This window comes from Spea bombifrons, chromosome 11 (genome assembly GCF_027358695.1).
Source record: "Spea bombifrons isolate aSpeBom1 chromosome 11, aSpeBom1.2.pri, whole genome shotgun sequence".
NCBI classification, from domain to species: Eukaryota; Metazoa; Chordata; class Amphibia; order Anura; family Pelobatidae; genus Spea; species Spea bombifrons.
Window position 1 is genome coordinate 31,418,476 of NC_071097.1, and position 26,200 is coordinate 31,444,675.

At 42.5% G+C, this 26,200-nt stretch overlaps 2 protein-coding genes across 2 annotated transcripts in view; one reads left to right on the forward strand and one right to left on the reverse strand.

Moving 5' to 3' along the window:
• The window catches only part of STN1 (STN1 subunit of CST complex), a 14,233-nt gene extending 12,562 nt beyond the window's left edge, over nt 1–1,671 (reverse strand). Inside the window, exon 1 of the mRNA XM_053449843.1 lies at nt 1,538–1,671. The gene's annotated coding sequence lies outside the window, so the exon portion shown is untranslated. The remainder of the gene's footprint in view (nt 1–1,537) is intronic.
• On the forward strand, nt 1,436–24,630 carry SLK (STE20 like kinase). Its single transcript, XM_053449844.1, has 19 exons — nt 1,436–2,074; nt 9,458–9,622; nt 9,882–9,930; nt 11,019–11,168; nt 11,695–11,767; nt 11,867–12,061; nt 13,422–13,503; nt 13,587–13,718; nt 14,106–15,446; nt 15,761–15,891; nt 16,796–16,919; nt 17,618–17,797; nt 19,521–19,613; nt 21,906–22,035; nt 22,466–22,590; nt 22,764–22,952; nt 23,180–23,305; nt 24,151–24,264; nt 24,371–24,630. Exons 1-19 carry the CDS (start codon nt 1,925–1,927, stop codon nt 24,515–24,517), a joined length of 3,696 nt encoding a protein of 1,231 aa, XP_053305819.1. The 5' UTR covers nt 1,436–1,924; the 3' UTR covers nt 24,518–24,630.
• The last annotated feature ends 1,570 nt before the right edge of the window (nt 24,631–26,200 follow it).

Consider the following 26,200-nt stretch of genomic DNA (forward strand, 5'->3'; position numbering starts at 1 on the left):
GTGCGCTCACAACAGGTTGTTGGTCCCCGTTATGTTAGTTATAAAGTAATTGTGAATGAAGTTGAGATCTCATGGAAAACACAAACACCCTTCTCCTTGAGCATAACCCCCCAGCACTGTATACAGTACCAACCCCCCAGTGCTGTATACAGTAATATAACCCCCAGCGCTGTATACAGTAATATAACCCCCAGCGCTGTATATAGTAATATAACCCTCCAGCGCTGTATACAGTAATATAACCCCCAGCGCTGTATACAGTAATATAACCCTCCAGCGCTGTATACAGTAATATAACCCCCAGCACTGTATACAGTAATATAAACCCCAGAGCTGTATACAGTAATATAACCCCCAGCGCTGTATACAGTAATATAACCCCCAGTGCTGCATACAGTAATATAACCCTCCAGCGCTGTATACAGTAATATAACCCCCAGTGCTGTATACAGTAATATACCCCCCGAGCACTGTATACAGTAATATAACCCCCAGCACTGTATACAGTAATATAACCCCCAGCACTGCATACAGTAATATAACCCCCAGCACTGCATACAGTAATATAACCCCCAGCGCTGTATACAGTAATATAACCCCCCAGCGCTGTATACCGTAATATAACCCTCCAGCGGTGTATACAGTAATAACCCCCCCAGCGGTGTATACTGTAATATAACCCCCCCTATGCTGTATACAGTTATGTAGGTCAGAATTCACAAAATCCTGGTTTTATCTCATTTTGCTCCAATAAACCTCCTTTATCTACACCACACTGAGATGATGCTTTATGGAAATGTTAATGAAATCCCTTCCTCCATGCAGTCAGTCAGTGTTCCCAGCTGGGTCATTAAGACGGAGTCCTTCTCCTGTCTATGGAGCCCGCACTGCACTGGCACAATCCTCCATAGAGTAAATGGGTCGGTTATGTGGATCTCTCTTATAACAGCCCCACTGAGCATTGGCCCACATTGGGGCAAATCACCCTAGACTAGAGGACAATCTGCCCCCAGGCTTTAACACTGAGGAACTGCTGCCCGCCTGGCCCTGTCACCCCAGGCCTCGTCAACCTGTTGTTAAATTAGAAGAAACATCCGTAGGCTTTCCTATTCCCCCGGTTATTTCTCAGCAACTTGGGGTTTTTTTATCCTCAGGCATATCTCGGCCTCCTTCTCCCCTCTGTGACTAAAACCTCCCAGCCAGGTCCTCTTTATAAACCTGTTTAAAAATAGTAATGGGCGTATATCCAGCGGCTTATTGCACCATGCGCGAATGAGTAAAACAAGAGGGCACGGCAGAGGGATGTCTGTGACATTGCTAATAAAGCTCGATTGAAGAAGAAGAAGAAAAAAAAAAAAAAGGAAGACTCTGTTACTAGGGAAACTAGTGCGTGCGCGCGGCCCGTGGATAGTGGGGATGTGCGTGAACGCGCGGCGCCAGGCCCGGAGGGTAAGAGGGAAGCGATAAGCGGTCTGGGAACAGCAGGCTCCGAATTATCCGTCGGGGAACGGCTTCACCGGCCTGGAGAATCTCCTACCTGCTCCGTGTTGCTCCGCCTGGTCCTAACGCCGCCTCCTCACAGGATATTGCGTGGCCGCGCCCGCTCTATGGGCTGGGCTAGTGTGCGGCTATCACACGGCTAGGAGGCCTGGTACCCGGGCGATCGCCGCGGACTCCTGACAGCTGTCACATCGGGAACCTGTTGCGGATGTGTTTTTGTGCCGCTTTGCCCGCCTTTTAGGCCTTTCCTTGGATCTCCACAAAGAGAGGGGCGTCTGAGTGTTTTCTTTACCCCCTTCAGCGGGCGATATGAGGCCAGCTGCCCCCTGCTGACACAGACCGTCTGCAATCACAGCATCCAGACGCCCCGGAGGCTCCGAGCGTAGGCTCTGTGAGGCTGCTTGGCCTCCCGCCGGTCACAGCCATGTCCTTCTTTAATTTCCGTAAGATCTTCAAGCTCGGCGGGGAGAAGAAGAAGAAGCAGTACGAGCATGTGAAGAGGGACCAGAACCCCGAGGAGTACTGGGAGATCATCGGGGAGCTGGGGGATGGAGCCTTCGGCAAGGTGTACAAGGTAAGCGCTGATGGGGGGGAAAGGAGTGCAGGAGAGACGTTTATTCCGAAGGAGGAGGAGAAATGTTAGAACAAGAGGCCATGATCTAAAACTAGAGGATCAGAGGCTTACATGGAAGTGTTTCTTCACTGATGGGGTGGTAGGCGAGTGGAACAGCCTCCCAGCAGAAGTGGTAGAGGTTGATCCAGCGAGGGATTATAAGCATGCATGGGGTAGGGATACGGCACCCGAATCTAAGACGAGACCAACGACTGATCGTCAAATGCTGTATGAGATGATGTAGAGGAGAGCCAGAAAAGCATCGATTCTCAAAAATCTATCCATGATTTAGAGGATGAAGAATACGAGGGCGAGAGGTCATAGTCTGAAACTAGATTTATTTCAATGAAAGAGTCATAGGTAATTGGAGCAGCCTTCCAGCAGAAATGGGGATAGACGTAAGGATACCCTACATATAACACAACACCCAGAAGAGAGACAGATGGGGGGGAAATCAGAGTCGACGGGCTGAATGGGGCTTTATCCGCCATCAAATTCTGATTCAAAGTTCTTTTCTTTTCTTTTTTTTTTTTTTTTTTTTTTTTTTTTTTTTTTTTTAAACTTGTAAAGCTAATATTGGTTGTTTTGGAGAAGCTGCTGGGCTGCCGCTCGTTCGGAGGAGGTGTTTGGGAAGAAAGGCTTGTCATGTATATTATTTTTCTATGAGTCACGGAACCTCTCCCTTCTCACACCTGCCCCACTCCCAAAATTCACTCGATGAGCCGCACTGGCAGTGAGGGGGGAGATCCTTGTCATGTTGGCATGGATGAGATGTAAGGAAAAGATTTACTTTACTGAGTGGGTGGTAGACGCGTGGAACATCCTGCCAGTAGAAGTGGTAGAGGCTAATACAGACTGCTGAGCGATCGAATGGGTCTCATCTGCCCTCATTCTATGTTTTTATGCATTAAAATGCTGATAATGTATAGATTTCGGGGCATTACGGGCCGGTGTGACACTGGACGGGCTTTTCATGAATTGCTGCTGAATGTCTCCTGCTGACCCCCGTCCTATTTGATTATGATGTCGTTTGGAAGCCTCCTAAAGGGTAGTTTTTTTCCCGTTTCCTGAAAGCCTGCTAAATGTCCCGAAAAGCGTGATCGGGGCGGTTGAGGAAGTGACGTTGCCCCCAGCCCCCTTGGCTCTGGATACGTCCTGCGACGCGCCCCCTGCAAGTAACTCGCGAGCGCCTAATGAAAGTGTCTCTTGTTTTGGGAAAGTGGTGGAATGCGGTGCGACTGTCACTAGAAACCCGAAACCCGACCCCAGACAGAGAGGAGAGACTCACCCCCCCCACCGCTTCCTTCTCTCCCTTCCCTCCAACCAGCACTGGAAGCCGTGCCTGCGCAGCCCTTGTGATCGTCTCCGGCAGCAGAGCCCGTCACATACTCTATAGACATGTTTTCTTTGTAAAAGTAGATATTGATCTTCTTATTATCAATTTTTTTACAATTATTTTATGGAATTTTATTTTTTTTATTTATGGAACCAAGAAGGCTGCTTACACGAGGAATGATTTCCAGGTTAAAACCCCCCAGGAAGGACTGCGATAATAGGGAGAAGAAAGACGGGATAGAAGCGTTTAAATAATTCGGCGGAAGTTTATTACAGGAGGAGAAATGTTAGAACAAGAGGTCATAGTCTAAGACTAGTCTAAGGTCAGAGGCTTAGATTAACGTGGGTTTTACTATGCGGAGAGGGTGGAGCAGCCTCCCAGCAGAAGCGGTAGAGGTTAACACAGCGAGGGGGACTTAAACCTGCATGGGATCGGCATTCGGCTCCTGAATCAACGACTGATTGAGGTCTTTACAGCAGAATAACCGTCAGATTAGACGGTGCACGTGTCGGGCACATAGAGATCGTTATGAAATTAATAAGGTCGGATTCTGTTATCTGCACGGCTATTTTTTATTTTTTGCGTTCTTTTTGCTCGTTACAGTAATTGGTTGAAGAAAGAGAGTTTGTCATGAAATTGAAGCAGATGAATCTCAAATCTTACCAGCTGGCTGCTAATGTAAAATATGATCATTTTAATGTACATTTGGCTTTTTGTCCTACTAGCGAGTGCAGATCACATCATCTGTGTTTATTATTATTATTTTTTATTTGTATAGCGCCAACAATGTACGCAGCGCTTCATACAATACATATATTCAAAGGGTCTGACAAGTACATTATGTGGAGAGGGCTCGGCTCGCAAGCTTACAATCTGTTTCGATCTATAGATCGCTCCGAGCTGTACATTCCAGCGGAGAGGCGGTTTGACGTGTCTGGGTTACGTGATACGTATTATAGTCCCAGCCATGCGCTGTTTGTTGGGATGAGCGGTTGAATGCAGGGTGTGCAGTTTTATGCATGCGCGCCTTCCTGCTGGACCAGCAGACACAATCAGCCTGCCAGTCGTGGCAAACATGGGGTTAAGCTGGAAAAGTCACTAAACCTCAATAAAGTTAACTAAAACACAGAGGTAACGGAACGGTCGTCACAATTATAGCCTAACTATGGCACCAGGATGCCCGGACTGCCCCTTTAGCCTTTCACTACCACCACCACCATTACTGCTATTACTACTACCTCGACTACCGCTAATACTATTACAACTATTACTGCTACCATTACGACTATTATTGCTACTACTACTGCTATTACGACTATTACTGCTACCATTACGACTATTATTGCTACTACTACTGCTATTACGACTATTATTGCTACCATTACGACTATTATTGCTACTACTACTGCTATTACGACTATTACTGCTATTATTACTACGACTGCTACTATAACGACTATTACTACTGCTACTACTACCACTATGATTACTGCTACTAATACTACTTCTGCCACTTCTACCGCTACAATTACTGCTGCTGCTACTATTACTGCTGCTGCTACTATTACTGCTACTATTACTGCTGCTGCTACTATTACTGCTACTATTACTGCTACTATTACTGCTACTGCTACTATTACTGCTACTATTACTGCTGCTACTACTACTACTAATAATAATAATAATACTACTACTACTGCTACTATTACTAATAATAACAATACTACTACTGCTGCTACTACTTGGTTCCCTGCCCCGACTAGTATATCATTCATTTACCAGCTATTGGTGTTGTAGTCATTGCGTAGCTCCGCTGCCCGCCCGTTTGCTGTAGATTACGTCTCGCTTGCTGGATCCGCTTCATCTTCTTGTCTCTTAATGTTTTACTCGCGCGGCAGGCTATGTTTTGCCTCCGGTAGTTGGCTGTCGTGGGGTTTCTGCTCTGTGCCGGGCCGTGTTTCTATAAAGTCATCAGCCGTGTATTTTTTTTTCACGATTGTTTCCAAGTCCACCCCAGATAAAGAAGGCACCCCAGAAGAAAACTGCATTTATTTCCATCTAAAAGAGGAAGCGTCACTTGAGATGATCGGATAATCATTTACAGGCGTTGAGTGTAAATTCCTTGGCGTGTTTGTTAAATACTTAACACGCTCTGATGGATTCGTTTTTTTTCCCTCTTTCATGGATGAAACCCCCATGTTGGACAAATAAACAAAATTATCTTTTATTCTTTATTCTAAGATTATTAACATCCATGTTTGTTGGCAGGTTTGTAAGTATGGGGGGGGGGATGACATCAGAACAGGAAATTAATGAAAATGCTGCTCCTTCCATCTTTTGGGTCCAATTTCAGAGTTCAAACGGTTAAGAGTCCGCTGATTACACTAGTCCTGAAAACCCTCTGTGTATCTCCCATTCCAGGAGTAACGGTAACTAAGTGTTAACATCATCAGATTTAAGAGAAAAAAATATCCTCCGGGCAGTATAAATTGTGGAGAATTAATTCAATCTGACGTGTATTACGCTACTTTATTTAAATTGTTTTAACAGAATTAGTAGCGCTTTACAGTTGGGTGTCTTATAAAGTAACTTCTTGTTGGCTATTGATTTATATATATATAGCGCCATCATATTCCAAAGTGCTGTACAAAGGGTAATCAGGGCATTCAATTTTGACATACAGAAACCAAAAATAAGGGAGGCGTCTGCTCAAAGGAGCTTACAATCTAAAAATACCGAAATACGGTTTATGAATGACATTGTCTAAAACCTATAATGACCTGTAACCCCATCAGTAATAAACTACTCTGCAGTATATTTTGGGAATATGCCCACTGCTTGCATTCTGTATTACGGATAGTGAAGGTAGATGACTTCTTTCTTTCCGAGCCGGTGGAGATGCGGGGAGCGGTTTCTTATTACTAAAGGCATCCCAGATCTCTTCCTGTCCAGACATTTCCTGTTCTGCTTTAAAACAAACACATGTTGTCATCGAGCATTTACATTTTATTAGTTAGTATGCAAATGTAATAGAACGCAGCTGCCTGCACCCTCCGACGTGTCCGGCCGCTGACCCAGAGCTCTCGTGAAATATCGGGAGAAGGATGTTCTGCGTCGCCGGCTGGGAGGATTTCCTCTAACGTTGCGCAACGCTCGTCGCAATTGTATATGCTCATCAGGCCGGTCCTATTACAGATTGTGGCCCCTCTGGGCCCTGCACCCGATAGAATGCAGAGTGTAAAAGCTGATGTCTCAATTTACAGCACAGTATAAAAGCGACTGTCCGTCGTGGCCCCCTATGTAGTTATTCTGAAGAGTGACAGGGTTGGGTGTTGCTTGCGAAGGCAAATTCCTGCCTGGACCTTCGCCCTTCTATGGACAGGCCTATGTTTAGCGTTCCGGTAAACATTTACTGAAGGGTAGAAGCGACGGTTCTTCTTTCATGGACCCTCCTCAGAACTGCTACAAGGAGACTGCTTTAGATTAAGCGCTGATGTGCAAAATGCGGCAAGCGTGAAGTCTGCCGAGGCTCTCCATTGCTGCTGTCCAAGAAAGAAGCACCATCCGTCCTAAACGTTAGTGAATTAAAGGCCATGATCCACAGAGCGTGAAAACCTGGGTTCAACGGATGTGTCATAAACACGCAGAGGGTTACATATAAAATCTGCTACATTGTTTCAAATGGGATTTTATCATGTAGCAACCAACTGAAATATTCTTGCTAGCCACATAGCATTTGCACTATAGATGGCCATCATGGTGCCGTCATGGTGGCATGGGTGCCGTCATGGTGCCGTGAGCACCCTCCTAAAGTGCTTTATTTCCTGCACAGGGTCCTATATCCTTTAGAAAACCTTTAAAAAGCTCTTAAATAGACAGGAAGGGGATGTGGGCTCTCCGCTGGATGCATCATCTTATCAGCGTAAGACAGGAAATGAAAATTCACACCTTTTAATACAAATATATGTTCTTAAACTACTATTTAGTACATTAATTCTACATATAGACGTTAGGCCTGTTCCCGGAGCTCCTGATGGCCTTGAGGTGACATCTGCCACATCGCGAGAAGCCAGCGGACGTTCCCCAGCTGTGCCGGCCGTGGCAGCGAGAGGCTTGGCCTGGGGTTGTAGACCCGTCCCTGGTGTCTCTGGGAAAGCTGGGGGAGGTTAGGAAGCTTCTTGTCCTCCATCCTCCTCAGCGGCGCATGGTTTTGGGCTCGGTTACAGGTGGATCAAAGTGTTTATCGCTCAGATCTATGGGAGTTTAATAGCCATCCGTACACATGTTTCCCGAAAGTGTTAGAACTTGTGAATAGTGGAGCCGTTTTAGTTAAGTCTCAGTCCTTCGCGACTTTTAATATGCATTCATTAAATCTGGAGAAGCTGCAGCGCAATTCCACCTCCACCAAAGTGCTCTCATTGAAATCCGCAGCACAGGGGGTATCGTTGGACAACGTGGTCTGTTGGAAATTGGTAACTGCTACCAACATGTATTGACATTCTATGTCTGAGCATGACCTGATCCAGGTCCGAAGATCCTAATTGCTCATAAAAAAGGAAAGAATTCTGATTATAAGAGCGTTCGCAAGCCTTTCAGGCAGAAGTGAGAAGGATTAGGAGTGTTGCTTTGTATCCTCTTAGTGCTCCGAATGAAGCGGTATAAGCTCGGTGTCATAGAGGCACGGTGCTCCCCCCGCCGGGGATTTTCACTAATGAGGGGCAAGAAGACTTTGCCTGTTGGAAAGCGCTACGTTACACCAGATAAATCACCGTGGAAGCCGAGTGCCGTTGTGTCGCTTAAGTTGTTTTACGCAGGACTGTAGTGGTGGAAACATTACAGACTTTCTTCTACCTTCTTCCTTCTTCTGCCTGACCATGACCCACCAGTCTAGACCCTCATCAGGTCTTCATTAGTCTTAATATTTACATCGTAGATTTGTTTTACTTTCTCTTTTCAGATGAACTAATTCAGGAACTATATTAATCCCGAACAAAGTAGTTATCAGATGACTTTCGCTAAGCGTAACCACAATGACTCCAAGAAAACAGTCTCTTGACGTAGGTGGAAGCTGAGAATACAGATAGTCGCCGATTGTCCGCTTACCCCGGTGTCATGCTGCGATTCTTCCGTCGCTTTATTTCTTTTATCTTTTTGAAGTGAACTTTTATCTTTGTGACGATGTCTGAAGTTCACATAGATTTGTGGCTAACACCGTGTGTCGTCATAATGTAGCAGACAACACAGTCGTGATGTAATGCAGACATTACGATGAAGTCGTATTGTTTGGGTTTTGTTGTAGCCGATACTCTGACATCATGTGCGTTTTCCCTTTTGCTCCAAAGGAGGATTGCAACATTCCTGCAAGGAGTGCGGTCGGAGTTATTACAACATTTGTTATGTTGCCATGGCGAAAGCAGATATTTGCCGAGGCTTGCAGAAGTCGAGTAATAAGTACTCTGTCATTCTGGATGAGAGGGTGGGGATCTGATGAGAAATGATCGAGGAGTGTTAAATAGTAAATATCGGTGTTCTAGACATCATTCCGTGTGTGTTTGAGTCGTGACGTTCCAGGAGGGGAAACCCACGTCATTGTCCAATATGATCTAGAACAGGGCTGTCCAACCTGCGGCCCTCCAGCTGCTGCAGGACTACATCTCCCATAATGCTCCTTCAGCTAAGTGCCTGATAGAGGAGTATGGAAGATTGGACAGCGCTGATCTAGAATGATAAAGACGAAATGTCCATAATCACACCCGTCAATAAAATGCATGTAAGGCTTGGTTGCTGACATGGTCGTTGTTCTCTCTATATGAATGGTGGTTGGGTAACGTTGGGACAGTCTCTTCTGGCAGATGGCGTCGTCATGCTTACTTACCTTTATTTTTTACGTCATTAAATGCTGCCTCCGTATGTCTGAATCTGAAATCCATCAGGTGTTTAGATAAAAATGTTAAAATCCATAAAATATCCCAATCGGCTACATTAATTAATTATGCTTTTTTTTTCAGGCTCAGAATAAAGAAACTGGTATTTTAGCAGCAGCAAAAGTTATCGATACGAAATCAGAGGATGAGCTGGAAGATTACATGGTGGAAATTGATATTTTGGCCTCCTGCGATCATCCGCACATCGTGAAACTGCTGGATGCCTTTTACTATGAGAATAACCTGTGGGTGAGTGGTTTAGTAGACGGAGCCCTGTTTAGCAAGCTGATATGTTTTTATATATTGATATTCAGAGAACTTAGACCATTGTAATATCAGGGCTCTTTAATCCGCCTGGAGAAAAATATTTTATCTAATTTTTACCTATACATCATGTTGCTGACGAGCATTTAGAGATTTTCCAAATCTGCTGTTTTTTATTTTTTTTTTTTATTTTTTTTTTAATATATTGTATTTTTTGTAACTGTTCCTTTTTGTTTGCGCGTAGATTCTTATTGAATTTTGTGCCGGGGGAGCAGTGGATGCAGTTATGTTGGGTAAGTCTGATCTTTCAAGTATTTTTTAATCAACATACATACACACATACAGACACAGAGACACACACACACTCCTGGAACTTCACGACTCGAACACACACATACTGCAATATTACGAGCCAAACCATTAAAATCATTTCTGTGCTCAGATTAAAGTAACTCATTGTTATTGAATTTAAAGCCCTTTTCATCTGTATGATGATTATAGCCGCCACCTTAACACAAGCTCTATCTAGTATTTTACCCATTATTTTAAACCATTAAGTCGTTCCTGCCCGTTGAAGCGGAGTAGAAGGAGCGGACGGAGTATTCAGGTCAGGGAAGTGACTTGCTGTGTAATTCTTATCCAGCAAAACATAGGAATCTCATGTCAGCTATGATTTAAAAAATCCCTGACTTCTTAAATAAACGTGTGCATAGCAGTTATAGTCCAGTTATATGACATATTTCAGATGGCAATGTTTGATGTGCTCAGTGACCCAAGCTTGGGTAGGCAGAGAGGCTTAAAGGGACAACCTAATGTCCCAGGGAGCCCCATAAATGAACAATGCGTATAAAAACACTTTAAGTACTTTCGTATATGTTATTTAAGGTTTGAAAAGCAAAGCTATACTTAGTGAGACCTGCAGCTTCCCATCCCATCTGCGTCCTGACCTTTCACGCCACTGATTAGACCCCCGCAGCATTCACGGGGCCAGCGCTGCAGCTGACTGGGGTTGAGCACAACGTGTAGAAGGAGATTTTCTCATGCATGGAAAATAGATGGCCAGAAGGGGCAAATGCATATGAGGGGGATTCTGCATATACAGGAGGGCCCCTACATACATTTAAAGGGACCTCTCCTCTGTCATATGCGTGGAGATGCACATGATGGATGAAGTGTCCCTTTAACATGCCATGACACTTCAAACCGGTGGGAATTCAGGGCCCGGGCATGGGGGCATTAGTTTTTTGTATTAAGAATAGTCCTGTCTGGGTAACTAAAGACGGTAACTAGACCGTCTCCTTCTAGGAAGTATGTCGTGAACCCCACAGAAAATATCTGTACGTTTTTTTTATTTCTTTTTATCTTTTTTTTTTCTTTCCAGAGCTTGAGAGGCCTTTGACGGAGCCGCAGATACGGGTGGTTTGTAAGCAGACTTTGGAGGCCATGCTGTATTTACATGAAAATAAAATAATTCATCGGGATTTGAAGGCGGGAAATATACTTCTCTCGCTAGAGGGCGATGTCAAATTGGGTAAGTGTTGTAGAAGTATGAAACTCAAACTTTATCAAATAAACACCATCCTAAAAAATAAAGGTCATATGGGCTTCCACCATTTAATAGCCCGCCATTATGAAGCACACCCCTCCGGCGCTCTAAGGAATAGTGTTTAGGAAAACACCTTTGTCTGCTTTTTGTATTTTTTGCCTTTATTTTGGGGCAGTGTTGCTTTTTGCGAGAGATGCAGTGTTCTGCTGGACTCCCCCCTCCTATTCATACGTTTATTAAAAGAGGATTCAAGAATGCAGGATAAAAACCTCAAACTGTGCACTTTGTGTTCTCTGCCCTGTGACTAATTCTGCGGGGGGTGGGGATTGTAGCTGATAACAAAAAAAAGATATGGCAGGAACAGGTTAAACTAGAGATTTTAGAACACAGATTCTGTCACCGTAAAAGATCATTTGTGTCGAAAAAAAATAATTCATTAGTGGTCTAAAACTGGCCTTACCAACTAAGTTATGCTATTTAATGTGATTTTTATTTATTTATTTTTTTAAAGCTGATTTTGGAGTATCTGCTAAGAATACTCGGACCTTACAGAGAAGAGACTCCTTTATCGGTACACCGTACTGGTAAGGCTTGTTGTATTTATTGCTTTTTTATTTTTTTCTTTATTCTGACGGTGCTCTGTGAAAGCTATACATTAATGGTTTTTTCCCCGGAATTTCCAGGATGGCCCCGGAAGTTGTGATGTGCGAAACGTCAAAGGATAGGCCGTATGACTTCAAAGCTGACGTTTGGTCTCTTGGAGTCACGTTGATCGAGATGGCTCAGATCGAACCTCCGCATCACGAGCTCAATCCAATGCGAGTTCTGTTAAAGATTGCAAAGTCTGATCCCCCTACCTTAGCTCAGCCATCAAAGTGGTAAGTGTTCCACATCTTTAGTTCATGCTTTAGATGCCAGCAAAGTGCTTTTTTGGCCTTCTGAAAGGAAACTTTTTTTTCTTTTCTTCCTACGTCTCTTGCATACCCCTTAGTGTTTCTGTGTGAAATACTCAGCAGGACACCAAAGCCCCGGTCTGCTTTATAATAGATTATCTTCAGATCGGTGCACAGTTTGCATTGGATGTTTGTAAGCAGGTGCTGACTTTCTTAGGTCAAAGCAGCGGAGGAGAGGATCGCAGATAATAGTTGTGAACAGAAAACCAGTTTAAAATTGTACCCTTAACAAGACCCTACTGTTGTGCGGTACGCCTGTACTGCCGAATGCAGCTCGCTGGGTCTGTATTAGACTTGTGCATTCGGATTCGTGCAAATCTGCAAGTCGTACAAAGCCCCAGAAACTCAGAAAGCTCAGAGTTTTCATCTGAAATTCGTGGGTCCACATTCACTCACTCTCGCACGCTCTCTAAATGTTTCCTCACCTTCTCTGCCAACCACTTCCTCTTCCACATCTTCTATCCTTAATCTGGTATCCTCTTTCTTCATCGGCATCTCCGTGGACGTAACCCAGCCACTTCCTCCAAAATGGCAGCACTGCATCTTGCCCGATCCTCCAATCAAGGGAGAGGATGTCACCGCAAGCTCCCACTGAAGTCAATATGATGGCGATTGCGGTCCTCTCCCTCCAATGGAGGATCGGGGAATACGTCACCCCAGTGCCTCCATTTTGTCAGAAGTTGCTGGGTTATGTCCGCGGAGATGCAGAGGAACAAAGAAGATTGAGGATTGAAGAGAAGGGAGAAGATGATGCGGGAGTGGTCGGCAGAAAAGGTAGGGAAACATTTAGACAGGGTGAGAATGAGAGTGAATGAGTGCACCGGGCAAAGAATTTCGTTCCCGAATTAAAAATGCCCCCAAATTTTCAGCCAAATTAAATGGGCAGGGAACAAACCCACAAATGTGTCCCAATCTTTTTGGCCCATTTGCACATGTCTAGTCTGTATGTAAATGAACACATCTAAAGTAATTTGACCACAAAAAATCTTCAGACATTATGTGATGTTATTTACCACTCCATTTCATAAAACATTGACAGATCGGTTCAATTCAGTGCTGTTCACAGAAAAAAAAAATCCATTTGTGGTCAGGGCTTACATCATGGGTAAGATATGTTAGAGAATCATTAAGAAGATTAGAGTGTCAGACAAATTGAAGAAAGCTCAGTGTGTTCTATTGTTAATGAACAAACTGATGATTACTGCATTTCTAGTCGCTCCACTTGTAACATTGCCCTATAATCTGGGGATTGTGACTTTAATACAGCTTTTTATTATTATTTAAGGTCTCTAGATTTCAGTGATTTCCTAAAGAAATGTCTGGAGAAAAATCTTGATGCCCGATGGACTACAGCCCAGTTACTACAGGTAGTGGAGCCAAAAAAAAAGCAATGTATTCTACCGCAATGTTTGATATTTTTTTTATGTATTAATATTTTTTTTTTGTTTAGCACCCTTTTGTGTCTACCGTGACTTCCAACAAACCCGTCCGAGAACTGATTGCAGAGGCCAAGGCTGAGGTACTGGAGGAAGTAGAAGATGCCAAGGAAGAGGAGGAAGATTTTTCAGAAGACCATTCTTTGGTAGGAGTTTTGGAGGCTGCGTATGCCGATGTCTGTGTATGCAGAGCTGACGACGATGTTATTGGGGATTGGTAGCTAAAATGTGACATGCAAAACATACTTACACGTTTAAATGTAAAAGCAAACTAAATGGCACTGAATCTTCGATCGCTAGATGCAGGATTTTCCAATTATTTTATAATTAAATACTACAATATGATTAAAACCATCATGTATTCTATTTGCTGTAGTTTTTTATTATCTAACAGTTTTTATTTAAAAATGGGGAAAACATGGGATTTTGCCTGGTATGCATTTTAGCTTGTATGCAAATAATTATGTACTGTAATTGATTAAGAGAACTTTCTATACTTTTATACCTATAACGTTTTACTATTTGTTCTGTAGCCTGTCCCAGACAATAAGAGAGCTTCTTCAGACCTCAGCATTGCAAGCTTGGAAGACGACAAACTTTCCCAGAATGCTTCAAGTCTAGAACCGGTCTCAGAAAACGCAGCGCCCGCTGAAGTTGAGAGTAAAGTGTCCGATCAAGATATAAAATCTAAACCTGATCAAGATATAAAATCTAAACCAAATCAAGATGTACAACCTGAACCGACAAAGGAGGTCGAGAGCGCTGAAGACCTCTCCAAGAAACCGATCAGTCAAGAGGTCTCAGAGAATGGAATACCAGATGTTCCCACCGTACCAGCAAATGAAGCTACCGTAAAAATAAGTGAAGGGGAGAATGAGTTGCCTTCTGTGGATCCAACCAAAGAAAATGACGTTAAACCAGCTCACGAAGAAATACAAGCTGTTCCTAAACAAGATAACGAGGAGAGAACCCTTTCCGATGAAGATAAGAATGCAGTTCCTCCTCCTCAGGAATCTCATTCTCTAGTAACAGAGGAGACACAAAATGAAGTAAAACCAGAAAGTGTAACATCTGAGGTACCGTGTGAAGAAGAGGTTCCTGAAATGACAAATAACCTACCAAAAGAAGAACCTGTAGATGAAAAGAAAGACGGTGAGGAAGCAGTCAAAGAAGATATTCCAAGTGGAGAGGTAACTAATGAACTATCGGATTCTGTTGTTGCTAATGATGTCCGTGAACAACAGCCTGAGGTGTCTGAAGAGTTGCCTTCAGAGGAGAAGGTTAAAGTAGATCCTGGTGCAAAACATGCCTCGGCTGAATGGGTGGCTGACAGCGGAGACACCCCTAAAAAGACTGAAGCGGAGCCAGTTGTAAGCACTACCTCTGTAGATGAAGTTGCCCCGACATCAGAAAAGCCGAGTGAAAACAGTGTCGCTGATCTGGTTGCTACATCTCAACCAACCGAACCTAAGATCTCAGAAAACACTATCCAAGTTCCTCAAGATCCTGTCCAAGAGGAGAAGAATGAGGAAGCATCTACAGCTTCTCTGCCTGATAAAGAGAGCGTGCAGGGCCTACCCGAAGAAAACGCTGTTCATGCCAGCGTTCCGACTGACCCTGCCATTGAAACAAAGCCAGAAGAACATCCAGCGACCGTGCCCAGCATCAGCGTGGTGACGGCTGAAAGCGAAGGAAAAAATCACGTGCCGTCCGCTGGCTCATCTGAAAACACCCAAACAATCGGGGAGCATCCAAAGGAAAGCGACTCTGACTCTGGTACCGGCTCTACGGTTGACAGCGGGAGCATGGATTTGAACTTGTCTATATCCAGTTTTCTTACCAAAAGTAAAGAGTCCGGCTCATTATCTGTACAGGTTAGAATCTTACAACAATGTCTCCAGCCACTACTGCTAGCTCTCTGGCTATTGGGGGTGTTATATGTGTTGTAGCATAATTAATTTTCAGAAAGAAATAGCATAAAAAAGTCTGTGAATAATAATAAAAAAAAAGTATCCTTTGTTTTCCTCAAAATTCCCTTTTTTTTTTTTTTTTTTTTTAATTATTATTTTTTTTTTATTATTTTTTATTTTTTTTACTATTTAAGACCGGGCTTAAAAATGTTAGCTTTCTTCCTTTAAATTATGACCCTTCATGATTTTTTTTTTTTTGTTTTGTTTTATACGCATAGGAAAGCAAGAGACAGAAGAAAACTTTAAAGAAAACTCGCAAGTTTATGGTTGATGGCGTTGAAGTAAGCGTCACAACCTCGAAAATAGTCACTGATAATGACTCCAAGAATGAAGAGATGAGATTCCTTCGGTATGGTTTAAGAAAATCTGTTTTTTTTTTTTTTTAATAATTAATAATTTAATAAGTATTTAAGCATCATCCTTAAATTAGAAAGTTGTGATGTTCATAAAAGTCAATGTTTGTTTTTTTATGGAGCCTCATGGCAACTGCTGCTGCAGCTACCAGATCAAAATCAGCGATTCGAGGGTAAAAAGTGAAAATAGAAATAATTTTACTTCCTCTAAAGAACACACCTTGAGGAAGCTAAAAAGTGATAATGTCCCGCGGGGTCATCGCTCTCTTAATTGCTTTATTAAATGGCTGTTCAGATTCTTCTTGTTACTTATTGTTTTTTATAGCGCCATGATATTCCGCAGCTACGTACAAGGGGTAAACGGCAAATAACAAGTAGTATGTAATATAACAATTAGATTTACAGGAGCAAGAGGTAAGGAGGGCCCTGCTCAAAGAGCTTACAATCTAGAGAGTGCTCTAGCCCTACATGTATTATTCCCGCGTTGCCGGTATGTTTCTGATAATGATGCTAGTAATTGTGTTGTACGGGAAACAAGACATGAGGAATGTCTTTACTTGAAAGAGATGAGACGGGGTTAATATTCCCCTTGACCGTAATCGGGTACCAAATTTGAACCCCATCCTTGTATCTTTACACTTCATTTGATTGTATAGTGTGTGTGTGGGGGGGGGGGGTACAATCCCTATATAAATAAATAAATACATTTCATAAATAAATATGCTGACCGTATATTAAATTGGTGTTATTGAACATAAATTTTTAAAATATATTAAAAAAGGAAAAAAAAAACAGTAAGACCACGTAGTCCTGTCTTGTTATCAATGAAACTGCATGTTCTCTTCCCTTTCTCATGTGACATTGCGGCTTGTGGTAACTCATTCATTCGCTTTTCTGAAGGCGGCAGGAGCTGAGGGAGCTGCGGCTTTTACAGAAGGAAGAGCAGAGAGCCCAGCAGCTTCTTAGCAACAAATTATTACAGCAGCGAGAGCAGATCTTCCGACGGTTTGAACAGGAAATGACGGTAACGCTACTTTTACTTATTTTAGTGCAATATTTAGTGCAATTATTTTTTGTTTTCCTGTTCTTCAAAAGTTCCCCTTTAAATGTACATTGGAAACTTCTAAATGCTCAGCGTATGGGCTTTTTGTATGATTTATATAGCCTAAAATATAACAAATAAATAATCCAGCGATTGCGTGCCCCCCCCCAAAGAAAAAGACAAGTAGGAATAATGTAATCAATATGTCAGCAAACAAAAACTAGTAAGATAAGTGAATACAGACAAACAGCTGTTCTATACTAAATACCCCAGCAAAAAAAGTACCAACGTTTTACATCCCGCTAAACTAACCAGAAACAATGAAAAAACAAGAAGCTGTGAACAAATAGTTTTCTATGACTTATTTTATCCTGGTGGATGATCCAAAATCTTCTCGCACTACCCTACAAAATAGTTTAGTTTGACTGCAAATGTATGTTTTTGACAGTAATTTTCACTTTTTTTTTTTAATTGGCGCTAATATTCACAACCAATCTAGCCTTGACCAACTTTTATTGTTTTGGAGCAACCCCCATGATCCTCAGGCAACCCATTTCCGGACACAGGGAAGCAAAGATTTAATGGTCTTTTAAGTACAAAGATCTGCTAGCTAGCGATGATTCAAGGGAACAACTAAGCGCGTAGCAGAAACAGGACAAATTACCTTTTTTTCCTTTTAGGGCAAGAAACGTCATTACGATCAGGACATTGAAAATCTGGAAAAGCAGCAGAAGCAAACCATTGAGCGCCTGGAACAGGAGCACACCACGCGCCTGCGCGATGAAGCCAAGCGAATCAAATCCGAACAGGAAAAGGAACTCTCTAAATTCCAGAACGTGTTAAAAAACCGAAAGAAGGAGGTAAGGTCCCCGCTGAGAGCCGTCTTTAATCTTAAATTCGCTGATCGGTATCCATTGTTGTACTGAGTTCTTCAAAACGCGTTCTCGCTATTTAAAGTCACCCTCTGTTTCTGAGTTTGACTTGAATCTGAGATGACGTACCGGTCTGAAAAGTGGAATAATTGGGGTATAATTCTCCAGAATTGGACAAGCAACGGGATCTAAGTATCTTTGATTTTAAATCCTTGTTAATATTCGTCTGCCCCTTTCTCCCATGGATTAGTTTGTCTCATATGTGATAATATGACCACTAATGAAAACCAGGCATGCTTTGAAGTGTTACCGATCCCTGTCTATTTGACTGTTTTAATTACTAAATTAATTTCACGTACCCTCTGATTGAGACAGTTTATACTCGAAAAAGATACGTTCTATGTTCTCATTCTTTCCCCTTACATGAATGTATGACATAAGCAGCGTTTGTCTGTCAGCGGATATAATTGCTTTAATCAGCATATATTAATTTCATTTTATTTGTTATTTATCAAATATATCTATTACAAAATGGTACCATTTTTATTTTCTCAAAGGTTAATTACGATGTTCCTTTTTCTCCCCACCTCTTCACTATATTATACCGAGTTTGCTCTTTTTCCCTGGTGGCCGGGATCTATGGGTGTTGGTGACAAGTTTCATCATAGCGTCATTTACAAAACTTTTCCGCGGTGAAATGGATAAAGGTGTTTTTTCCTCTCCTGGGATGGGGCTTGGAGGCTGTGTTCTCAGTACACAAGTTTAACTTAAGAAATCTTAATAGTCCATTAGCTGGCCCTGTTATCAAGGGTTAACTTCAGGTGAATATATCTATCTATCTATCTATCTATATATATATATATATATATATATATATATATATATATATAATCATAACGTGGGCAATGTGTGTGTGTATATATATATATATATAATAAAGACAGACGTCTTTAATAATACACCATTTCATAACTACCACCTGCCACAGAATCTCTCCCATCTCATACATCAGAAAGCCTTGCCTTAGAACATATTTGCCTTAATTGCACTTTTTAACTGAGCGTTTACTCAGTTCACGTTTATTGATATAGCGCTAGCAGATTCCGTAGCGCTGTTACAATAGCGGACATTGAAGATATTTAAAATGGCAATAACTTTATCTCGTTACGACATCTATACAGAGGAGGGCCCTGCTCCCGAGAGCTTATACTCTATTTTGCCGAATGGTTTCTATACGGGGCATTTATGTTCTTTTGTTAAACTTGGTGTATGATCCGTCTCAGGCGGCTGCTGAGGTTCTCCTGCCTTTCTTCAGTCGGTACCGCTCCACAATCTTGCATGCGATCTATTCATTTAGATCACTCATGACATCATACAAGCTCTAAGTAGGGTCACAAGCGTGTATATGATGACCCTTTTTTATTCTACTAATGCAGGGGCAACACACAGCAGTTAAAGGTAACGTTAAACCTTTATCAGTCAACAGTTTCCATTTCCAGGTCAGCTCCCATCTAATCAGACTTTAGACATCATTAGCGCACACGGGCTACTCGACACGGGCTCGGGCTTCTGTCTCCCAACTACAGAGGTGCTCTCTACAGGCATCTGCCGCACGGTGGTTTGGCTTTACTCTGGCTGACGTGCTTCTTGTAAGCGCTTGCTCTACGAAAAAAAAGTCATTTTTTCCCCACCTTCTGCATGCTCGTACTAGGTTTTAAATGACGTGGAGAAAGCACCAAAAGAGCTGAGAAAAGAGCTCACGAAACGCAGGAAAGAAGAGCTTGCGCAATCCCAGCACGCTCAGGTAACAGCCGTCGCTTTGTGCTACTAAACCCCCGAGAAGAAGCCTAATGCTTTCCCTGAGTGACTCGTAAAACCCGCCTGTCGGCAAACCGTCGAGTGTTACGACTAACCCCGGACCGATCGCTGATCACATAACCTCCTGCCGTAGCGCACTGACTGTCGGGTTAAAGCGGATCTGTCACAGAAAGCAATATCGACATATTAAAAACTATCGTTATGTGTATTCGGGGGATAGCGGTCATCCCCCATGGTCCCCGCCTCGCGATTTTCATCACTTTCCCCTAAATTGTTACCTCCGTTTGGAGATGGAGACCAATAACGGTTACATGAGCTGGAAAATAAAAGCTCCATGCTACTTGGTTTTATTTTAATAAGTCAAATTCTGCTAAAAGCTGGCCAGGTGACAGTTCCTCTTTGACCATTTAACATTTTTAGTGCTTCAAACTAGTTATACGATAAGATTGGGTTTCATTGATTTTCAGTTTTTTGGTTAAAATCTTAAAATGTCAGAATGTCTTTGTAAATATAACAAAGGTCTGGTGAGAAGAAGACTACCCTCGGAAAGTAACGGTGCTTGTATTGAAGCAATTGTGTATAAAACACAGCACCCCCCCCAACAGATGGTTTATTCACTAAGGGGGGGAGTCGGTAGGAGAGTTGCAGTTTCATTGCACCGACTATACTTTATAGATTACGAAGAGCCAATGCCTGTGACCGCCTGCTGCAAGAATAGCTTGGATGACCAAACCATATAAAGTGGCCTTGATTGAACTATACATGACACAGGGCCGGATCAGCCCTTCCTGCAGAGAAGTTTGCCTGGAATGGTCGTTTATAATGCAGTGAATTCAGGGAGTTGGGGCCATAACTGTCCTGGCAATTCCTCCTTTAGTGAATAAACTCCAATGTCTAACTTCGCTATTGGTTTAAACCAAGACCAGTGTGCAGTATATTATTTATTATTATTATTATTTTATATCGCAATCATATTCCATAGCGCTGTACGATAAGGTCTAAAGTAGTAATGGTTGGAAACATGACATCTAAGTGTTCCGCAGCAGCTGCTTTTTTTATTCAAACAGAGGGTGAAATATCTAGAGTTGTCTGTAGGTTTTTCTTAGCGGCATAAAAAAAGTGCGTGGATTCTAAACATCGGTGATTTGGAAAGAAGACGCCTTTAAGGAAATAACTCATTATTTGTAAATTAAATATGGATGGTATTTTTTTTCCTGCGCCGTGAATATGTGTTTGTGATACTTTACTTTTCTGTGTATTTTTACCCCAAATACTTGTCTGATGCGTGGTAAATACCGAGGATCGGAAATAAATGGTTGTTGGGGGCTGTGTTCTGCTCCGCAGGGTGTAGCCCAGGTTATGGTTCAGACGTTTCAGTTGTCCTCGTGTACTCTGTTCAACGCTCAGATGCAGGATGTGAGTGGGCACTCGGAGGTCTGGGTCCGTTGCACGGGATTTTGTTTTTTTTGAGTTTGGCCTGGTTGAGATTTAGGCGACGTTAATGCACGACCCTTTCTCTATTACGTGTGTGTTTTCTGATGTGTGCCTAGGAGAATCTGTCCTTAAAACGTTCAGCCAATGTCCGTTTCGCTGCATGTTCTATTAGAACGTAAACTCTGCCCCCCCCCCAAAAGGTTAGCTTAAGGAAAAGGGCCTTAATGCCCCGCGAAGAGGCAGTTGTGCCAACATGCTGTTGGGTTATTCCATGGCTGCTTGCGCAGGTCTCCACATGGTCATGTCCACCAAACCCCCCGACGCTACTCCCTCGGCAGCCTGATCCTCCCCGTCAGCATGGTGGCAGCAAAGGAGGGGGGCTTAGTATTCACACAGACAATAAAATTTCTCCCCAATTTCAATATCCATCTCTAACACGATATAATATTTGTATCCTTGATATGCAGTAGTGGGTAATTGATACCTGCCCCCTAAGTTTGCAGTTTGCTGTGAAACAAAATCTTTGTGCCAAAATGAACGTTTTCGGATTTCTACAGCCGTTCTTTTAAATAACGCGGATCTTAGAAGCAGCGATCTCTGTGGGATGAGATGCCGCGCATGTCTCATGCATCTCATGCTGCAACACAGAAAAAAATGGCTGCATTTGCTGCCGCAATGAATTTTTTCGTTGTATTTTTCAATTTGAGCCAACGTTGTTATCGCAAAACTAAAAAATCTTGTGTTCCGTCCTTTAGTTGATTTACCTTTTTTGACGTTTTTAAGTGGTGTGTGGTGTGTGTTTTTGAATCTGGGAAGCAGTCCCTAACTTATTCTATTCTAACAGGAGCAGGAATTTGTGATGAAGCAGCAGCAGGAGCTCGATGGATCCCTGAAGAAGATTATTCACCAGCAGAAGACCGAGCTGGCCAACATTGAGCGAGATTGTCTGAATCACAAGCAGCAGCTTATGAGAGGTACGTCCTGAACACCAAACATCAACTAGACTTCAACTGGAGGACATAAAACCAGCATTAACCTGGAAGCCCCTCTGTAGCTAAAAAGCCTTTCAAAGCCTCATCTCGAGTAGGCAACGGTTAGCGCTTCTGAGCATTCTTAGCCAGATGTAGGCAGGAGAGCCGCTATTTAGGCTTGTTGTCCAAAGCTTGATGTTCCACCTGATGACCTTCGCTGCTTCTTGCCATCACTTGGCGATGGATCGTTGATCAGAAAGTAGTGAGGGAGGGCAGGTTTAGTCGAGGAACCGAGGGAATCTTGAATGTTTCGGGCTTAGAGAACAGACAGGTGATGAGGTGGGCAGAGGACCTCTGTGTTCTGAAGATGAAGTGAAGGAGACCTGCCATGCCTACTTTATTTCTTATGTATTTTTTTTTTTTTTCTGACCAGCCCGGGAAGCCGCGATTTGGGAATTAGAAGAAAGACACCTGCAAGAGAAGCATCAGCTGCTGAAACAGCAACTGAAGGATCAGTATTTTATGCAGCGGCACCAGTTACTGAAGAGACACGAGAAGGTTTGCATCTTCTTTTCTTTTCGGACTTGTAGACCTTTAGAGTTTTTTTTCGGAGGAACCCCCCCCCCCTGTTAAAACGCGCTTTGTCGGCTTTCCAGCCTTCGGGTGGAAGAAGCTTTTCCCTCCCGTCCTTCGCTGCGCGTATCATGTGTTTTGTATTCTTTGCGGTGTAGGAGATGGAACAGATGCAGAGGTATAACCAGCGGCTCATCGAAGAGTTGAAGAATAAGCAGGCTCAAGAAAGGGGCCGGCTGCCGAAAATTCAACGCAGCGACGCCAAGACCCGCATGGCCATGTTCAAAAAAAGTCTACGGATTAATTCAGTCGGATCGCCCGAACAAGACAGAGAGAAAATTAAACAGGTACACTTTTCTTTAACCCTTTGTGTGACCGGGGGCCGACGTATATTTATCCACCGATAGGTTTTTGTTGTTTTGCTATAGTGATATACAGGAGTCAACTTTATAAACTGCTTACAATTTACCTAGCATTCTAGAGGTTAACGCTTGAATGTATAGGGTGTTTTCCATTGTGCTGAAGAGACTTATACCTTCCCTGTTTCTTTTCCCCCTTTCGGTTTGCGCCGTAGTTTGCCGTTCAAGAAGAAAAAAGACAGAAGAACGAAAGATTGGCTCAGCATCAAAAGCACGAGAACCAAATGCGAGATTTGCAGCTACAATGCGATGCCAACGTCCGGGAGCTTCAGCAGTTACAGGTCCGGTATATCGACACCATGTATTTAAAGGGGCGAGATCACCCGTACAGACGGTCCCTTCCCAAATAAACCCACCTTTTATTTATTCCTTGGGAGCAGCGGTCTTACCTTCCCCCGCAAATTACCGGCCCTCCAGCGTTTTCTGGCTCCCTCTGTTAAAGTGCAAAAGAGATTTATTGTAGTGCAGGTTTTGTTGATTACGCCGAAGGCCTCGGCTTGCTCGGGTTAAACTAGTCTCAATCTATGTAAAACACTAGAACTGATTAAGGGGACGAAGAGCAGAGGCGTAGAGGAATGTAGATAAATTCATCTAGATTTGTGACGGGTACAGTTCCCCTTTAATAACAGAAGTTAAGGCGATGGGAAGGGGCAGGTTGTTTATGGTTCGCCTTCCAGTATTTGACATATTGGCCGCCATTTTGAAATATGGTGCTTTTAAAATAACCAAGCTATTAATTATGGCAGACAGCCGGTATGTGTTAGATTTTCCGCCGCTAGCATGCAAGTTGGTTTGTTGATGACAATGAGCGGCTGTAAGAATGAAGGGATGAAGTTGATCTTCTGTTGGTTATTTATCGCGTTGCCCACATGATGAAATGGTTTGGAGAATCTGGGCAGAATGGAGGATCCCGGGTAGGATGCCCCATGACTGTATAACGGCCCCTCTTACCGCTTTCTATAAAAACCTTCGTATTGCTCATGGATTGGCTTGAGGTTGATGATCCTGTTGGTCGTGACCATGCTAAACCTAGTGATAGACAAGGTGGCCGCCATACTTTCATGGGGTTGAAATTAAACTTAATTCACGATATACGGTTTTAATTATTTAATTTTTGTTTTGCCAGAATGAGAAATGCCATCTGTTGATAGAACACGAAACGCAGAAGCTGAAAGAGTTGGACGAAGAACACGTTCTGGAGCTCAAGGAGTGGAGAGAGAAGCTAAGACCCAGGAAAAAGGTGACGACAAAATAAGAATTTTTATGTTTTCCCATAAAATATTTGGACGGATCTTGTAGGTTCTTGCGGAGCGTTGGTAGAAATTTGTTCTTTGTTTTCCCGACAGGCCCTCGAAGAGGAGTTTACACGGAAACTGCAGGAGCAGGAAATATTTTTTAAAATGAGCGGCGACTCTGAATGCCTTAACCCCACCACGCACAGCCGCATCTCCAAGTTCTACCCCATCCCGAGCTTCGGTTCATCTGGAACATAACGACACTATGCCTGGAGGTCTCTTCTGTAGCACTACAGCTCCAGAACACCGGCAGAGTCGTAGTTTTATTCTCCTTTTATACTATTTCACCGTAGATTAAAAAAAAAAACAAAGCATGGAAAATTTTAAATTTTAAATTTTTTTTTTATAAATTCAGTTTCGAGACTGATTTTTATTTTCATTTTAACTTTCAGCTGAAAAAGTTCATTTTATAGCATTTGCTGTAAGACAAAAAAAGCTTAAAAAAAAAACAATTATAAAAAAAAAAAAGTTTGTGAAAACCACTGCTTTTCGGTATGAAGATAATCCTCCGCCATCTTTGAATACTATTTAATGTGGAAAAAATACGAACGCTTATTTTTGGCCTACATTTCTTCGGATTCGGTATTTGACGCAATCCCTAAGCCTGAAGCCTGAAGTTATCTATTACGGCAACGTCAACGAGACTTGTGTGGCTGATTTGTACCACTAATGTTACAACGTTCCCCTTTTATGAAAGTTTCTTTGCTTAGAAATGTATTTTAGGGGGTTTTTTTAGACTACTTTATTGATATTTTATAATCCTTGGGTTGATTTTGCGTCGTTGCATGTTCTGATCACGCAAACACCATCTTTCACCAAAAATTGCAAGATTGATGACGCGTCGTGGACGGCACGTGAGGACGCCATTCTGTTCATTGGTACTTTTCAAGGCACTTTTCCGGAGATACTTGCGTTAATATTATATTTTTAACCCCTTAGGCACAATGGGTTGTCATTTTAACCCATCAAAGACAATGCGTTGTGAGCCCGACCATGTACGGGCTTTGTCGCAAAGGGGTTAATATTGCTTAAGGACCTGGTGAAATAGTAAAGGTAAATGTATCTCCCATGGAAAAGTCATGAATTAGTTAATTCATTTGGTTATGTTACTACATAGACTATTCCGAGTCCACAGATCCACCGGATCTCGCTATATTATATCGCCATTTTTATTGTTTTATTATCTCAGAGCAGACAATTTAATTTTTTTTTCTTTTCCATGGCTTTGTCGTTACAAAATACTTTGGATCATCGTTCTTTTTTTTAGCTGCTTTCTATTTAGCTGTTGTGTCCTTCCAAAACGGTAATCGTATAATTATTATGTCTATCCTACCAAAAATTCACATACGACTCAAATTGTAGGGGAAGAAGAGTTTTTTTTGTTAATGGCTTCCGACGGGAGCATTTGATTCGGTTCAAATTGCTTCTATGAGAGCAAACCTCAAATTTTTGGCTTTATATTTATACCTATGGAGTATTGAATGAAATACGTCCTGATAATACACTCCCTTTAGGATTAACCATTTCTAGCCCAAGACTTGAATGGCGCTCGTTTCAATGATCCAGCGCCTGAAACAGGGAAACAAGTTTTAATGAGATGGTTTAGTTTTATTTAAAAATAATAAGTGTTGTTTTTTTCTGGTAATTCTTCTCGTACGCAGAAAATAAGGAAAAAGCCACTGCCAGGGCAAGGATAATACTGTTTTTTTTTTATATTTTGCACTAATATGTTAACGGCAAGCACACCAGAGAACGGTTTTCCCCAAATCTAGTCCATATTTAATATCGCTTATTAAGCGTGAGAAACGTCTTACACTTTTATTTTTTTAAGAGCTTTGAACCCTGTTACAGATTGCTCAGGTGCTCAAATGGTTAAATGAA

What these genes read in the sequence shown, in the direction of transcription:
- SLK (XM_053449844.1), top strand. Translation starts at nt 1,925, where the DNA reads ATGTCCTTCTTTAATTTCCGTAAGATCTTCAAGCTCGGCGGGGAGAAG. An exon ending in TTTATCGGTACACCGTACTG is followed by an intron (nt 11,768 to 11,866) that starts GTAAGGCTTGTT and finishes CGGAATTTCCAG; the next exon opens with GATGGCCCCGGAAGTTGTGA. An exon ending in GGTTTGAACAGGAAATGACG is followed by an intron (nt 16,920 to 17,617) that starts GTAACGCTACTT and finishes TTTTCCTTTTAG; the next exon opens with GGCAAGAAACGTCATTACGA.